This window comes from Thalassophryne amazonica, chromosome 5 (genome assembly GCF_902500255.1).
Source record: "Thalassophryne amazonica chromosome 5, fThaAma1.1, whole genome shotgun sequence".
In the NCBI taxonomy this organism is placed as follows: Eukaryota; Metazoa; Chordata; class Actinopteri; order Batrachoidiformes; family Batrachoididae; genus Thalassophryne; species Thalassophryne amazonica.
In genome coordinates this window covers 57,554,412-57,572,594 of record NC_047107.1, presented here as the reverse complement: position 1 = coordinate 57,572,594, position 18,183 = coordinate 57,554,412, and the positions used below count along the sequence as shown (strand labels likewise).

General features: G+C 44.2%; 1 protein-coding gene across 1 annotated transcript in view; it reads left to right on the top strand.

Moving 5' to 3' along the window:
• LOC117510579 (membrane-associated phosphatidylinositol transfer protein 2-like) overlaps positions 1–18,183 on the top strand; it is a 280,300-nt gene that overhangs the window by 132,492 nt on the left and 129,625 nt on the right. Inside the window, 1 exon segment of the mRNA XM_034170354.1 lies at positions 15,944–16,174. Coding sequence (XP_034026245.1) covers positions 16,097–16,174 — 78 coding nt within the window. The 5' untranslated portion in view covers positions 15,944–16,096.

The following is an 18,183-nucleotide window of genomic DNA, read 5'->3' as shown; positions in this document are numbered from 1 at the left end:
ATTACATGGAAACACACACATATGCACACACAGACAAATAGACACCTTAACATTACCATACCTTGTCCTCAAGTTATTCTTTACATCAGTCTTCAAATCCTTCACCACAGTGGAGTCTCCCAGGCAGGGGGTTAAGGCTTCGTGAAGTAGGGCGAGGAGTGGGGCGATGACAGACAGTGTTGGTTGCTTGTCCTCCAACATTGCCTGTGTGGCTTCTTTCATTGGTTTCAAAACGCGCACCAAATCTTCGGCAACTGTTACATCCTCCTCTGTTAAGGTGCAGATATCTTTTTCATTCCTGCGCATGTCTTGTGAAAGGAGAGTGGCAGAGATCGCCAGCTGTTGTTCTAAAAAGCGCTCCAGCATGTCTAGTGTGCTGTTCCACCTGGTCACGGCACATGAGCTTGTGCGCTGGAAGTTGCGCTGGAAATTCTTTAGTATGTGATTTGCCGTCGTACTTCGGTGGAAAAACGTTGCAATATGCCTCACTCGAGCGAGCAGACGTGACACGGCTGGGATTTTCAGACCCGCTTGTGAGGCTAAATTCAACGTATGAGCGAAGCAGCCGACGTGCATTAGTTTCATGATCCCCACTGCACGAACCATATTAGCAGCATTGTCCATGACCACTGCTGGGTCTTTGCCGGTCAGACCCCATTTCTGTATAACATGCGTTAGCATATCTGCCAAATTACTAGCAGTGTTGCTCGTGAGAACCTCGGTGGTTTGTAGCACATGAGACATGAGGCACCACTCGTTGGTGATGTAGTGACAGGTTACTATCATGTACGACTGCGTTGACAGTGATATCCAAGTGTCACAAGTGATGTCAACTCTCTCTGCTGACTGGATTTTCATTACGATGTCGTTTTTCACACATGTATACATCCTGGGGATAACTGTGTCAGTCAGGTGTTTACGCTGCACCATCACATAATGTGAATCGAGCACATGTACGAGCCACCTGAAGCCTTCGTTTTCCACCACCGAGTACGGGCACAAATCTTTACAGATAAAAGTTGAGATGCCTTCTGTTATTTTTATGGCCCGAGGAGAATCGGCAGGTAATGTCAGTGATTCCTTCAGTTTCTTTTGTTTCACCCTGGGCGCTTGTTGTCAGAAGCTAACGTTAGCGTAGTGTGATACCTCGTCAAGTGATTTTGAAGGTTTGTGGTGTTCCTACTAGAGGTGCACCGATCGATCGGGCACCGATCATTATCGGCTGATCACGCCTTGATCGGTGATCGGCAAAATGCACCAATCAAAAGGACCGATCACAACAGTGCAGACAGTAGCGCAGGGAGCGCTTGGTCCTGTCATGACACGCTTTCCTCTGTGACGTAAACTAATTTTGACTTCTAATATGAGCTGGACGGACAAGGAGAACAGTCGCCATCATCTAATGTAGTCCATGTCCGTCCAGCTCATATCAGAAGTCAAAATGAGTCAAATGGCTCTGAGAGATCTAAATAGACTGCTATGTAATGAATGGAACCACACTGCCATCTAGTGGATATCCAGTGTGCGTGAGTGTGTATTTGTGAATCAGTAGGCATTTTGATTTTGTTTATTTTTTCATATGAGTGTAGAGGTACAGAGAGTACAAAGAAGCTTTGTTCATTTGATTTGCTTATATTGTGAACTGCCATGAGACTGGAATTGACAACTAAGTTTGAAAAAAAAAATTGATTGAATTGATTGATTGATTTGTTTGTGGATCTGTGGATTTCGTGAAAAGAATGTTTCAAAATTACGTCACAGAGGAAAGCGATGAATGCATGTAATTGGTGATCCACAAATGCTGAAACTCAATTCACATATACAATTTCCAGTTTTACAAATGTATTTTTTTTTTTTTTCAAATTAAGTTTTATATTTGCAATACATTATTTGCAAAGACCAATTTACAAGTTACAATATGAAATTTGCATTTGTGGATATCTGAACACATTTGCAAATCAATGATTATTTGTAGATCACCCTGTGTGCATTTACAAATATTGAGACAATTTTAACCCCATAGAATGAGGGCTGTATTTACATTCTCAACGTATTCTCTGTAGGCTGTAACCTGATTAACATGAAACATGGAAAAAAAAAAAGCTTGCTGGTAGAACAAAGTCAGTGTAATAAAACAAAAGTTGGCAGTTTATCCTAGTGTCTTTATTTGAATGCATGTTTTTTGTTTTCATCATTAAGTTTTAATGCAAAAATAGTCCCATACATTAGACCTATATTCTTATTTTGGGCATGATCCAAATATGGACTTGATCGGTATCGGCAGATCAAATTTTCAGTGATCGGTGATCGGCCTAAAAAATCCAGATCGGTGCACCTCTAGTTCCTACAGTAACTGAGCTCCGCTTGGCAGATGTTGTAAACCACTTTGCTTGTATCCTCTTTGTCCTTTGTTGTTTTAAATTTGAAATGATTCCAAATGTCCGACTTAGGTTTGAACGGACTTTTACCAGTATCGGCCATCGTGTATGTTTTGAGCGCTTGAATGACCAGACATAAACCTATGACGTAAACGTCACTTCCGCGTCACGTATGCACCAGACTGCAATGGTTAACTTACGGGGAAGAATCGATCTAATGCCTTATGAATCACTATTGTAAATTAAAAATGAAATTGATCCAAAATCGATTAAATTGATTTTTTTACCGGTGCTTCCCTAATGGGAAGCACCGGTAAGATTTCTTTTCATGGGGCCCAAAGTCCTTGGCGGCACCCCTGTGTCCAATTATTTAAATACAGAAGTTCATTCCACAAGAAGCAAGTCCAATGACTTAAACACACAGTCATTTTGACACTGTGATCCAACTTTAACTTTGTGTTCATCCTTATTGACTGCAAAATCACTGTTTTGCGAGCTCACGTTCTGCGTAATGCTTGTCTTCAGCGTGATTCATTGCGTCAGTGTGCACAGAGCGCGCCTCATCTGATCCATTATGTTAAATCTATCATAAACGTACTTTTAGAGATAAGAGAGACTTTATTGTCATTGTAATAGTAATCCAGCAGGATTACAGCTGCTTATAAGAAGGAATGAACATGAAACTGTTTTACCAAGCTATTACTGTTGTGTGGGCCGCTGAAGAGGAGGTACTGCTGGCCCACCACCAGAGGGCGCCCTGTCTGGAGTGCGGGCTCCAGGCACCAGAGGGCGCAGCCGCCTCACAGGAGCAGCCAGGGTGACAGCTGTCACGCATCACCGGCAACAGCTGTTACCAATCATCTGATCGGCATGAGTATATCAGCAGGACGACGTCTCCACCTCTTTGCCGAGATATCGTTCTACCTGGAAGGTAATAATTTCAGCTGACTGCTTGACAGTAACCTTTGTGATTTTTGTGAGTGATTGCAGACTTTTTTCTCCAACGAGAGGTGGGGGTAGCTTCCCTGCCGTGCAGGTTGCTGGGTGCAAACGCGCCCCCGTGTGGTTCCGGTTCTACTTTGGAGAGGCGTCTCCTATCTTCGAGCCTGCCCACACGACACCTTTGTGAATTGAACTTTGTCCATTGTTGTAATTTGTTGTTTTGTTGTGCACGTTCGCAACAGTAAAGTGTTGTTATTTGACCTATTCCATTGTCCGTTCATTTGCGCCCCCTGTTGTGGGTCCGTGTACTTACACTTTCCCAACAATTACAATAAAAACATTACAAGTACTTACCTTTTAAGCTGTTCCAAATATGTTCTCTACCTCAGCGAACGAGACAGAGACAGGAAAAAGCTCCAAATGTCCTCTGTGATTCCAGAAGCGATTAGAGGTGTTTTCAATGTCCAAGCTTTGGCTACAAAATAATTATTTTATATACAGCGTCCGGTGCAGTGGCGCACAAAGCAGGTGGGATTGTAGCTCACAAGAGGGCTGAGCCTGTCCAAAATAGCCTGTCCTCTCCTTGTAGCTGCCAGGTGCTCTGATAATGGGCTTTTAACTGCCTCGTCCTCACCACAAACATGCCTCTAAAATCCTTGTTTGTCCTTGCAGTACACTGTACACAAACTGCCCCACGTTGTTGTTGCTAAATTTCGAGCTTCTTGAAATTTGCGCCATGCACAGTGATAAGCCTCGTTAGCCAAATACTCTGCCTCTAAGAGCCTCTCAGAGCCACTATTCTCTCACGATTATTGAATAACTGGACTCGTACCAAAAAAAAAAAAAAAAAGCTACGTGGCTCATTTTTCATCCTTCATTATTCGGTGGGACCAGGGCTTTACTATATAGATCTCATGGAATCTCGCGGGAACTCAGTGACAAGTTCACACTGAAACGGGAAGTACCAAATTTTGAGTCCACAGTGAAACCGGAATGACAAATATTGAACATTTCTTGGCATGGGTGGAGCTATAGTGGAGGCCAGGGTTGCACTGGACTCCCCTAAAATCTGATTGAACACAGATGATTGACATGTCACTGCACCGCATGTCTGGTTGAAAAGAGCTGCATTTTGAAATCAGTGACAGATATTGACTGCTAGGCCCCTCCTGTAGAGTAGTGAGCGCTATGTACCACAAAAAGTTCTAACCTACCTTAGTAGAAGAAGAAAAATGTTTCACTCATGGACTCCTAATGCAGGGGTCGAAATACATTTTTTAATTTACTTGCACTGGTGCTAATAACAAAAAACTTACTTGCACCAAAAAAAGTTACTTGCACAACCAAAAGTCACTTTCACACCGGGCCCACTTCGAGTTGCATGACGACGCAGGAATTTCTGCATCAGGTGCGCGCAGCAGGGGGCAGATAGGAGGTGAGAACGCAACCTGCAGGTTCTCTGCACAGAGAAGTCAGAGTGCACAGTTTGGCTGCAGCCAGACTGTGCACTCTGATTTCTCTTCTAGTTTATATTTGTTCTTGTGCTGAGCTGCAGGTCTGTGCTCTGAGTTCAGTTATACTTTATCTTTCCTCCTGCGACCGTGAGATGTGCGCGCTTGAGCACGAACAAACCGTCCGTGAGTAAATGTGGAGATGTCTGGAGTTATACTTCATGTGGACATGTCCTGTCTATGGCAATCAGTCTGTGAGCAGGACTTATGTCCTTTTTTTTAAACAGTGATGAGAGAGTTTGAGCGGAGAGCAAGGAACTAACTGCCTGCAGCCTGACAGTTTTTTTTTCTTTTAATTGTTCACGTGCGCGCGTGAACGAACAGTCCATGAGTGGACTGGAGATGTCCGGACTTTTTACTGGATGAAGACATGTCCTGTCTCTGGCAATCAGTCTGTGAGCAGGACTTAAGGATTTTATTTAACCACTTTTGTGAGAGTCTTCTCACAAAAGTCTTAAGGAGCAGGAGATTGCAGCTGCTGCAATCAGCATTTTTTTTTTTCTGTGCTCTTTTTTGAGAGTGTAGTTTTACTGCATTGTGTACACGGTATAAAAACAATCCTGCGTGATTTATACTGCGGGAACAATGGAACACAGCAGGAATCATAAATTGGCGTTGGGTAACGTCTTGTGAGTGTGTGGCTTCCAGTCACGCTGAGCACTGTCCTGTTGCTCTGACTTGTGCTGAAACTACTTAATTCTGCGTCGAGCACAGGATGCAAACAAAATTAAACATGTTTAATTTTCGGCATCCGATTTGCTTCGTCCTTTGTGCCTCTCGTGCTGTTGTGGCGCCGAGCTGCTTCGTCTCGGCACTGAGTTGCTTCCACGTGGCGTCGTCATAACGACACACGACGCAACTGGGAGCAGCCCCGGTGTGAAAGGGGCTGCAGCAACTCGAAGCAGGTCCAGTGTGTTTATGACAGAGCTTGAGGGAAGAGCAGTAGCAGCGGCAGACAGTTTTTTTTTCACGTGCACGCGCGAATGAATCGTCACAGCAACTCGCTCAGTGTGTGAGAGTCATAAAACCCAGGGAAGACAAAGACAAAACACTGGAAATTAGTTTTTTTTTCCTTATTTATTCCTTTATTGGTTCATTCTACTGGTGCTTATAGTTGATACAACTTGGATAAAGTTACTTACACCAGTGCTAGTGGAGTATAAAATTATGTGCACCACTCGAATAATACGTGCACAAACTAGCACATGCACGTACTATTTCGAGCCGTGTAATGACACCACAATTGTGAGTAAACAACCGTATTTTATGCCAGAAGTAAGGTCCAGGTTGTAGGGATGCACCGATCCACAATTTTTCACTTCTGATCCGATCCTGATACCTGAATTTAGATATCTGCCGATACCGATACTTTTCCGATCCAATAGCAGAGCTCTGTTTGCTTTAATATTATTATTATTATTTATTTTATATGAGGATGTTCTTAAAAAGGAAACCTGAAAGTTCAGCTACAATTTGCCAGAACGTGTATCTAAGATGAAAGCCTAGATTTGATATTTTGGTGAAAAAAAGTACTTTTATTTTTTATAGACTTTTATAGCCTTATTTTTATAGACTTAAAGAGAAAAGACAGCACTCTGTCTGTCTCTCCCTCTGTCTGTCTCCCTCTCTCTCTGTCTGTCGCTCTCTCTCCCTCTCTTTCTCCCTCTCTCGCTCCCTCTCTCTTTATCTGTCTCTTTCTCTCCCTGTCTCTCTCCCTTTCTCTTTGTCTGTCTCTCTCTCTGTCTGTCTTTTTCTCTCCCGTCTTTCATCCCTCTCTTTGTCTGTCTCTTTCTCTCCCTCTCTCTGTCTGCCTGTCTCTCTCTCTCCCTCTCTCTGTCTGTCTCTTTCTCTCCGTTTCTCTCCCTCTCTCTTTGTCACTCTCTCTCCCTCTGTCTGTATGTCTCCCTCTCTCACTCCCTCTCTCTCTGTCTCTCTCCCTCTCTCTTTGTCTGTCTCTCTCTCCCTCTCTCTCTGTCTGTCTCTCTCACTCCCTCTCTCTCTGTCTGTCTCTCTCGCTCCCTTTGTCTCTCCCTCTCTCTTTGTCACTCTCTCTCCCTCTGTCTGTATGTCTCCCTCTCTCACTCCCTCTCTCTCTGTCTCTTTCTCTCCCTGTCTCTCTCTCTCTTTGTTTGTCACTCTCTCTCCCTCTGTCTGTATATCTCCCTCTCTTGCTCTCTCTCTGTCTGTCTCTTTCTCTCCCTGTCTCTCTCCCGCTCTCTTTGTCTGTCTCTCTCTTTCTCCATCTGTCTCTCTCTCTTGCTCTCCCCCTCTCTCTGTCTGTCGCTGTGTCTCCCTCTGTCTGTCTGTCTCCCTCTCTCGCTCCCTCTCTCGCTCTCTCTCTCTATCGCTGCCGACCCGCTCTCTGTCTGTCTCTTTCTCTCCCCTGTTTCTCTCCCGTCTCACAGAGGGAGCTCTGTCTGTATGTCTCCCTCTCTCACTCCCTCTCCTCCTCTCTGCTGTCTTTCTCTCTCTGTCCTTCTCTCCTTCTCTCTCTTGCTCCCTCTGTCTGTCTCTCTCCCTCTCTCTTTGGTCTGTCTCTCCCTCTCTCTCTGTCTCTCTCTCACTCCCACTCTCTCTGTCTGTCTCTCTCACTCCCCCTCTCTCTGTCTGTCTCTCTTGCTCCCTCTGTCTGTCTCTCTCTCCCTCTCTCTTTGTCTGTCTCTCCCTCTCTCTCTGTCATCTCTCTCACTCCCCCTCTCTCTGTCTGTCTCTCTCACTCCCCCTCTCTCTGTCTGTCTCTCTCTCGCTCCCTTTGTCTCTCCCTCTCTCTTTGTCACTCTCTCTCCCTCTGTCTGTATGTCTCCCTCTCTCACTCCCTCTCTCTCTGTCTCTTTCTCTCCCTGTCTCTCTCTCTCTTTGTTTGTCACTCTCTCTCCCTCTGTCTGTATATCTCCCTCTCTTGCTCTCTCTCTGTCTGTCTCTTTCTCTCCCTGTCTCTCTCCCGCTCTCTTTGTCTGTCTCTCTCTTTCTCCATCTGTCTCTCTCTCTTGCTCTCCCCCTCTCTCTGTCTGTCGCTGTGTCTCCCTCTGTCTGTCTGTCTCCCTCTCTCGCTCCCTCTCTCGCTCTCTCTCTCGCTCCCGCTCTCTGTCTGTCTCTTTCTCTCCCTGTTTCTCTCCCTCTCACAGAGGGAGCTCTGTCTGTATGTCTCCCTCTCTCACTCCCCTCCCTCTCTCTCTCTGTCTTTCTCTCTCTGTCTCTCTCCTTCTCTCTCTTGCTCCCTCTGTCTGTCTCTCTCCCTCTCTCTTTGTCTGTCTCTCCCTCTCTCTCTGTCTCTCTCTCACTCCCACTCTCTCTGTCTGTCTCTCTCACTCCCCCTCTCTGTCTGTCTCTCTTGCTCCCTTTGTCTCTCTCTCTCTCTCTCTCTCCCTCTCTTGCTCTCTCTCTGTCTGTCTCTTTCTCTCCCTGTCTCTCTCCCTCTCGCTTTGTCTGTCACTCTCTCTCCCTCTGTATGTCTCCCTCTCACTCCCTCTCTCTGTCTGTCTCTTTCTCTCCCTGTCTCTCTCCCTCTCTCTTTGTCTGTCTCTCTCTCCCTCTGTCTCTGTCTATCTCTCGCTCCTCTCTCTCTCTCTCTCTCTCTCTCTCTCTCTCTCTCTCTGTCGCGCGCTCTCTCCCTCTCTCTGTCTCCCTCCCTCTCCTCTCCTCTCTCTCTCCCTCTCTCTCTGTCTGTCTCTCTCTCTCTCCCCCCTCTCTGTCTGTCTCTTTCTCTCTCTGTCTCTCTCCCTCTCTCTTTGTCTGTTACTCTCTCTCTCTCTCTGTCTGTCTCCTTGTCTCGCTCCCTCTCTGTCTGTCTCTTTCTCTCCCTGTCTCTCTCCCTCTCTCTTTGTCTGTCTCCCTCTCTCTCTCTGTCTGTCTCTCTCGCTCCCTCTGTCTGTCTGTCTCCCCTCTCTCTCTGTCTGTCTCTCTCCCTGTCTCTTTCTCTGTCTGTCTCTCTCGCTTTCTCAATTTTCAGGTTCAATGGAGCTTTATTGACATGGGAAACATGTTTACATAGTCAAAGCAAGTATTAAGAGTAAGTTTTCTCTCTCTCTCTTTCTGTCTGTCATTTGCTCTCTTTCTCTCTCGCGCTCTCTTTCTCTCTTCCTGTGTCTCTCTTTTTCTTTCTCTCTCGCTGTTTTTGTGCTTCACAAACTTCGAACTGGCGCTTCGGACTGAATAAGCCCGGAACACCTGAGGTGAGCAGCTGTTTGATGATTAATGAATTAATTATTATGGAGAAAAAGGCATTACAGAATAAAAAATTGTTCTCAAATTAAAAAAGCCTATAGTCTGTATTTATTTCAGAATGATTGTAATGGTTTCAAAAGCATCAGCTGTCACTGAAATATAATGTTTGGTCAATAGTTTGGGACTGTCATCCTCCTGCTTTGCAGTATGAACAGAGAACATTTCTAGTGCATGCAGACTGCATGATTGCACTCAATCCAATCAGAAAATTTTTTACATTTTCTGTAACTCAGAAGATTAAATAGCAACAACCAGCCTCATATTTTTTTTTTGTCAGCAAATAAATAATTCTAAATGAATTTCATTGTATTTTCAGTGCTTCCTCTACCAAGTAACTGTCAAATCATAAATGGACTGCATTTATATAGCGCTTTTCCATCTGCATCAAATGCTCAAAGCGCTTTACAAATAATGCCTCACATTCACCCTGATGTGGGCATGCTGCCATTCAAGTTACTCACTACACACTGGGACCAACTAAGGGATTAAGGACCTTGTCCAAGGGCCCTGAGTGGTTTTCTGGTCATGCTGGGATTTGAACCAAGGATCCTCTGGTCTCAAGCCCAACGCTTTAACCACTAGACCATCACGTCCCCTACAAATCATGTTTTTCTTTTAAATATGGGAATGATAGTCAAAAGTATCATTAACATGCATAGTTTTATGTAAAACTGTTGGTGTCAGAATTTTCCACCAGCTATGGGAAGATTTCTTTTCATGGGGGCCAAATCCTTTGGTAGCACCCCTGTGTCCAATTATTTAAATATAGAAGTTCATTTCCACAAGAAGAAGCAAGTGCAATGACTTAAGCCTCGGTCCCACCGAATAATAAGCCATGAATATTGAGCCATGCTTGGGTGTGTCAGCGATTATTCGAAGAATGACCCACATTTTAAGCAATTACATATCGGCTACTAAGGTGCCTCTATGTGCCTCTCTGTGTCTCACATATGCCACATATCAGCCTCTAGTGAGCTACGACCAACCTGTCATTTGAGCCCGGTCCAGCTTTGAATGGCTCGTGTCGCCGCATATGATCCATGTCAAGCCACATATGATCCACTAGCTGTGGTACCCGGCACTGCCCGGGTTAACCTATTTTAGACATAAGCCAAATGCCAATCATTTTAATCAAACCAATTGCCCAACATTTGTTTTTGTAACACTGATGTCTTATAAATTTAATAGTTAATGGGCTAAAGGTTGTCCAGCAGAACTATAAGAGGTGGACTCCCAAAACTAAGTAGAAATACTTGGTTAAAAGACAAACACATTTGAAGTCCTTCATGCAGACTTTGTTTTGCAATCAAATTTATAACAAAATTACACACAAAAGGTAGGTAACAGTAAATATCAATAAATCAAAATTGAGGTAGTGGTGTATTTCACTATTTTTACATTGCAATTTTACAAACATAAAATGAATGTATTCAGACAGGAAGGCAAACTGGGTTATAAGGGACAGTCAGGTGCTTAACAGTTGAGAACATAAAGTAGCTGAAGAAAGGGATTAAATAAACAGATGGCCAACACATATACAGGGCTGGAAATTTGAATCTGTGTGGTCATACCCACAGCCTCAGCCTAAGCATGTTGTTCTTTTGCTGAGTGTGCTGTGCTGAGTGTGCTGTAGAAAGGGATTAAATAAACTGAGATGGCCAACACATATACAGATCTGGACATTTGAATCTGCCTGGTCATACCCACAGCCGGCTAGTTTGTTCCCCATGTTATTAGGATTCAGAATGTACAGTATATAGTTTTTAGGGTTACATATTATAGTTTGGGAGTTTATCCTGGACAGACAGACAGACAGACGTAGCCCTTTATGTATATAGATGTAGCACCATGTAACGTGACGTTGGTGCATGTTTATGTGTGGGTTTGGTCCAAGCCTCCAACCCTCCCACACTTGGTCTCTTTAAAGTGTGGGTTTTCAGTTCACAGCATCCATTCAAGATGTTGTCACATTTTTTTAAATGCAGTCCAAAAATAGACGCTCCAGTACAGTCACCTCGCTGGCTTTATTTCTTCCGCCGCTTACAGTCATTTTGACACTGTGATCCAACTTTTAACTTTGCGTTCGTCCATTAATGTCTGCAAAATCACTCTTTTGTGTGCTATGTTCCTGGACAGCCGCCTCTGCGCTTCTTCTCGTTTTATTTCTTCCACGACTTTGCTGGCTTTATTTCTTCCGCGGTTTTAAACACACAGTAATTTTGATACCGTGATTCAACTTTAACTTTGTGTTCATCTGTTATTGACTGCAAAATCACTCTTGTCCCATTAGATGAGATTCGATGTTTTGGCGAAAGAATTAAGTACTTTTATTTTTATAGACTTTTATAGCCTTATTTTTATAGACTTAAAGAGAAAAGACAGCACTCTCTCTCTGTCTGTCTCCCCCTCTCTCTGTCTGTCTCTCTCTCCCCTGTCTGTCTCCCTCTCTCTCTGTCTGTCTCTCTCTCCCTCTGTCTGTCTGTCTCTCCCTATCTCTCCCTATCGATCCCTATGTCTGTCTCTCTCCCTCTCTCTTTCTCTGTCTGTCTCTCTTTCTCAATTTCAATTTCATTGAGCTTTATTGACATGGGAAACATGTTTACATAGTCAAAGCAAGTATTAAGAGTAAAAAATAAAAATTAAGTTCTCTCTCTCCCTCTCTTTCTGTCTCTTGTTTGAGCTCTTTCTCTCCTTGCTTTCTCTCTCTCTCTGTCTCTCTCTTTTTCTTTCTCTCTCGCTGTTTTCGCCCTTCGCAAACTTCGAACGTTTTGGAAACACGAAGCCTTTCAACTGTAAATGTATCTCAGAGACGCTCAGGCACAGGATTTTAATGGAGACTTTTTTCCCCTTCAGTGGACACATCTCTGTTCGGTTGTCCTCCTCGGCTACACGATGAGCTGACATTTCACAGCCTCGAGACAGTGAAGCGGCTAACTTTTCAGCACACATTTTCAGCAACAATTCAGTTAATTTTTCAGAAAATCCTTGCTCCACGAACAGACAGTTTGAACCCGAGAGCCAGGAAGAAATTTGCCACGAACCACAGTTTTGAACACTGTGGAAGAGAGCTCTCTCAAACAGGGTTAATTTTCACTGTTACTGCACTTTGTGTGAAATCATAGTCATATCGTATATCATATAGATATGACAATACTGAGATATGATCATTTGGCTATATTGTACAGCCCCACTGTCAACTAGTTGAAGACTTTGAATATTCATTTACATTTACATTTAAAAGCAATGTTTAAAGCAGCAGGGGGTTAAGATGACTGTCATTGGGGGGTCTGAAAGGTCTGAATCTGAAAGGTTTTGGCCATGCTAATGCTCTCTTGAAGCATTTACTCAAAAAAAAAGTCTGACATGGTGAGATGCTGAAGGGTTTTGTTCGTTCATGTCCGCGACATATACATATGAATATTAATAAGTGTTCATAATAATATTTTTGTTGTTATTGTTGTTGCATGTAAAAACATAAAATGTCATTTAACAAATCTTCAAAAGAGGACCTTTACTCTTACGGGGAGAAACAGCTATGAGAAGTTCTTGTTGATTGTTGTGGAATCACTGCCTGGTTGACCTGTAAAAAGGATATATCACATGTGCTTTCTGTCAGAATCAGACTTGTGTATTTTAAGCAAAGGAGAGTGAATATTTTTAAAACCGACACCCTGGCAGCACTGATTGCTGTCTGTTATTGCTCCACACCTCTGAAACAGAGTGAGACTGACACTGTCAGATGGTGTAGGGCAGGTAGCACAATGGAGAACTTGCTGGCATGCCAGTATATAGACCTTGGTTCGATTCCCACTCATGCTACCTGTCTACGTCTCTTGAACAAGACATTTAATCTGCATTGTTTGAGTCCATCCAGCTGTAAAATGGTTACCAGTGTTGGCTGGGGAATTTAATGTGAGGCATTGTCAAGCACTGTGAGCATTATTGAAGCTCATTCCTTTTTCTTCCTTCTACTATTTTATAGCAAAAGAACTTGCTGGGTGAACTGATGGATGTATTTCTGTACAATTATTTTGTTTCTGGGTTTGCTTTAATGTCAACACATAATGTCAGGGTGTTATCTAGAACACCAGAAAGTGGTGTGTTGTAGTGCTGTCCAAAATTGCACGCTCAGCATAAGCTAGGGTGACCACTACAGGGATCTGGGGGCCTGCCCCTCTGGGAAAATTTGAAATATTGCAAAGTTGGGCCCCGCTGGGGCACAATTGGCATGAAAAAGCATCTGGAAGAAGCTCTTAAAATAAGGGCTTTTTTTTACTGGTGAATTTCTGGACAGTCAACTCAAGTCAGGATCACAGACTCGGATACACCTCAGATGGGGCTGCAGGAAAAGTTCAAAAGCTTCCTGAAATGGGCATTATGGTGGCTTAGTGGTTAGCACTGTTGTCTCAAAGCGAGAAGGTCATGAGATTGATTCCCACCTGCGGCCTTTCTGTGTGGAGTTTGCATGGCTCCCCGTGCTTGCGTGGGTTTCCTCTGGGTGCTCCGGCTTCCTCCCACATTTAAAGACATGCAGGTTTGGTGGATTGGAAACTTTATAATTGTCCAGGTCTCCCTTGTAAAATAGATCTCAATGGGACTAACCTGGTTGAATAAAAATTTAATAAAATGGGAAGTCCTCCACTGCGATCTTAGCATAGCTGAAATGGACAAGGTAGCAGTGCTTAATTGGTTCCGGAGCCCAACCTTGAGCTTGTTGCTGCAGCTGAACACTGAGCCTCAGTGGCACACCACAGCTGAATTGAAGTTTTAATTCCCCCCTTCTTCTGTTATATTTTATTCATGGGTTTGATGCAGCCCTTTAGTCACTATTTTAATAAACTCAGTGTGATCTGTTATGAATTATAAGAGAGAGGGGTCAAGGAGGCATTCTTTGTGAAACGTTTGAAACCCAGCCTTAACCGGGGAGGGGGTCTGAGACACGCTTTGTCCCCTGTTTACAATGGGGTACTCAGGTCAAAGGAGTTTCAGTCTTTTGTTCATGGTAAGGAGTCATTCACGTCATCAGGAGAGTCATCAAGGGAGCCATCAAGAAAGGCATCCATCCCATCATTAGGAGGGACAGCTGCCCTGTCATTAGGAGAGTGCTAACTAGAGCACAATAGTTGCTAATTAGAGCTGTTGTTTAGTCACTAGCCTATAGCAGTCTGCCTCTCAGTAGGAGGGGTCTGGTTAGGTTTAAAACTCCAGCTTTTGTTGGCTTTTGTTCATTCGTCTCTGTTGGGGAAAGTGTAGTGACACGGACCCACAACAGGGGGCACAAATGAACGGTCAATAGATGAGCTAAAAGGTAACAATTTAATGTTGTGAATGTGCACAACAAATATACAGACAATCTCAGAATCTGATAGCAGTCAATACACAAAGGTGACGTGTGGGCAGGCTCGAGGATAGAAGACGTCTGTCCTGAGAAGAGCCGGAACCACACGATTTCCGCCGCCACCGAACCTGGTGAATACTGGAGCCGCCAAGTCCCGAATTCCCAGGTGATCACCGTCCCTGACTGTTAGATCTGGTACTGCTGGCGAGGAGCACAAACAGTGAGATGTGGGTGTGTGCACACCCAGTAACAAAAACAGTCAGAAGGTGGAAAGTCACCTCCACCTCTAATCACACACTCGTGCAGCTCCTGTTAACCACTTATCTGGTTGGGGTGTGAAGCAAAGCCGTCGCTGATCACACCAAAACGCCAATCCCACAGATAAGGCAACACCCACAGGAAAACGGCTGCAAAGAAGTTCAGACTATAAAGTCAGTGTTAAGTTCAGATACAGCAGAGAATATTACCTTCACAGGTAGATGATATCTCGGCAATGAGGTGGAGATGACGTCCGGTCTTTATGGAGTGAGATGGTGTAGTGTAGATGGGTGACAGCTGTCAAGAGATAATGAGTGACAGCTGTCACCCCCGGCTGTGTCCGTGGTGGCAGCGCCCTCTCGTGCCTGAAGCCCGCACTTCAGGCAGGGCGCCCTCTGGTGGTGGGCCAGCAGTACCTCCTCTTCTGGTGGCCCACACAACAGTCTCTACAAGAGTCAGACAGAAGTCAGACTTCCAGAGCAAGAATTTTAGCTGAGGAAGCTTCTGCGATTTGAAGTGAAACGTCCTCGCGTCAAGCAACCCAGTCCAGTCGAAGATTCAAGCTTCTCTACTATGAATTATAAGGAATATTTTATTTTACTGAATAATATATAGCCTACACCTTACCCTATCTGCATAGTGGTTTTAAAAACAAAACTTTGAGTAATTCTGGTATTTTTAAAACCTGGAACATGCACAGGGGGCTCTTATAATGTTATGTAATACTCCCCACTCAACTGTAATCCCTCTTATGCTGAGCTAGTCCCCCGTTTGATGGATCTGAAGGGTTGAGAGAGACGGGGCAGCTGTTGGGAACATTGTCAAGGTATGGCTGCTCTCCATATACTTCATTCACACACACAGCTGTGGCCACTGTATATGAAGAGGAGTTTATCGTGTGGAGTGCTTTACTAGGATCTTGGATGCTGGATTGAGCTGAGCCTCTTAGTGTGTGCCAAGGCTTTGACCAGATGTAGAACAACTCCAAGCATATGTCCTCATTGACACTCCGGCTGTCCTCTAGTTTTTATCTGTGAGTGAGACATGAGAGCAACTCCCCGTCCTCTGTAGTGTACAAGGACTTCTGTAGTTTCTAGAATTACTGACAGTTGTTGCTTTTGATGAATGATGTTATTGAAAGAAGCTAATGCTGTACATTTGAAGAAGTTAGTCAGGTTTTCCAGCATGCTGTGACTGTGGGAATCCTTACTAATTGAATGCTTGTAGTTATCCATTTTTGTATTTATTTATTTTATACATCTCATGTTTTCTTTGCCTCTGTTCTCCCACAGGCACAGTCAATGTGGACTCCAGCTGGTGAATTGACGAGTCATATATAGGAGCAGCAGAATCGCTCCTGCCCCTTCTACCCTCCCTTTCCCTCCCATCCCCTTCCCTTGCCACTCTTTTCCCCAATCCTCCTTTCCCCATCATCCACATTCATCATGCTTATCAAGGAGTACCGAATCCCCATGCCCATGAGTGTGGAGGAGTATCGCATTGCCCAGCTCTACATGATCCAGGTGAGGTTACCCACTATATTACCCAACAAATTCAACAAAAATGGATATTAGGATGGAGAAATATTAACAGTGTGGATTTTGATCTCTGTCAAAGAGGTTATGTTTTTTCCTTCATCTGTTACAAACTGATAAACTCTGTGAAACAGGTGCAAGTGGCCAACAATTTGTGCAGGTAGGCAAAGCGGAGTAGAGATTGAAAAGTATAATCATTCACCTATTGTCTTATTGTGGTATAGCTTGTGTTAATGGTGCGTGTTATAATGATATTCTGTTAAAGATTGGGACTGGCCTACAATACATACAACCCCAATTCCAATGAACTATTTTACGCTTCATAATGTGCCACACAATTTCAATGGGCGACAGGTCTGGACTGCAGGAAGGCCAGTCTAGTACCCGCACTCTTTTACAACCCCAATTCGAGTGAAGTTGGGACGTTGTGTAAAATGTAAATAAAAACAGAATACAATGATTTGTAAATCCTCTTCAACCTATATTTAATTGAATACACCACAAAGACAAGATATTTAATGTTCAAACTGATAAACTTTTTTTTTTTTTCTGCAAATGTTTGCTCATTTTGAAATGGATGCCTGCAACATATTTCAAAAAAGCTGGGACAGTGGTATATTTACCACTGTGTTACATCACCTTTCCTTCTAGCAACATTCAATAAGCATTTGGGAACTAAGGACACTAATTGTTGAAGCTTTGTAGGTGGAATTCTTTCCCATTCTTGCTTGATGTACGACTTCAGTTGTTCAACAGTCTGGGGTCTCCGTTGTCGTATTTTGCGCTTTATAATGCGGCACACATTTTCAATGGGCGACAGGTCTGGACTGCAGGCAGGCCAGTCTAGTACCCCACATTCTTTTACTACGAAGCCACGCTGTTATAACACATGCAGAATGTGGTTTGGCATTGTCTAGCTGAAATAAGCAGGGACATCCCTGAAAAAGACGTTGCTTGTATGGCAGCATATGTTCCTCCAAAACCTGGAGGTACCTTTCAGCATTGATGGTGCCATCACAAATGTGTAAAGGCGCTTTTCTACTACACAAAAGTAGCACTACTCGGCTCGACTCTACTCGTTTTTTTTGCTTTTCCATTAAGCCCCGGTCACAACCCACCGTGCGTTTTTTTTTTTTCGCCGTACGTTTTCTGCGGATGCCACGGCCACTACATTTTTGTGAAAACGTACGGAGGCAGTAGCAAGTGGAGGGAGGGAGTACTGTTCAATGCACGTCTCTAGGAGTGTAACGATAAAGAGAGATGACAATAAAGCAGTGTGTGTGTGGGGTCGCTCTTCTTTTTTATGAGCGGGACCGGAGTGGCAGGTGTTTTTTCGGCGTCGGCGATGCATGAGCATGTCCAGCCTGCAGCGGTCAGTTGTACAAGTGTTTACTTGCCTTGAAAAGTTACAGCTAGTTAACAGACTGAAGCTGTTGAGTGTGTGTTGCTGACGTTTGGAAATAAAGTCCAAGTTCAAGTGAGAAGCTGCGTTGTGCATGCAAGTCTGTCGGCCTCCATAGTATGTGGTGAGTGCCGTAATCCGTACTACCTACGTACGGATTTGGTTAATTCAGTAGTTATTGAATGAAAATGTGCTGCTTTGAATCCGTACTGTGGCAGTACTCACAACGTGCGTCATCTGTACTGCTGGTGAATCCGCAGCCTGACCGCAGCGAAAGTTCTGCATGCACTAAAACCTCTACGGCGTGTCTGCATGTGTCTGCGTGCTCCTAAATTCGTACTGAGGCAGTACTTACGACGTACGGATCTCCTAATTTAGCCCACGTTTTTGCAAGTAGACTGCACGCACATGCAAGTACAGCGGGTTGTGACCACGGCTTTAGGGTTAGTACCTGGTACCAGGTGCTTTTTTGGTACCTGCTCAGACGTGGTTCCAAGCAAGCCGAGTCGATACTAAAATGTGATGTCAGCAGTCTGCCAGCCACTGATTGGTCAGAGAATGTCGTCACTGGATGAGTCATGAGTGCGCCATCCAA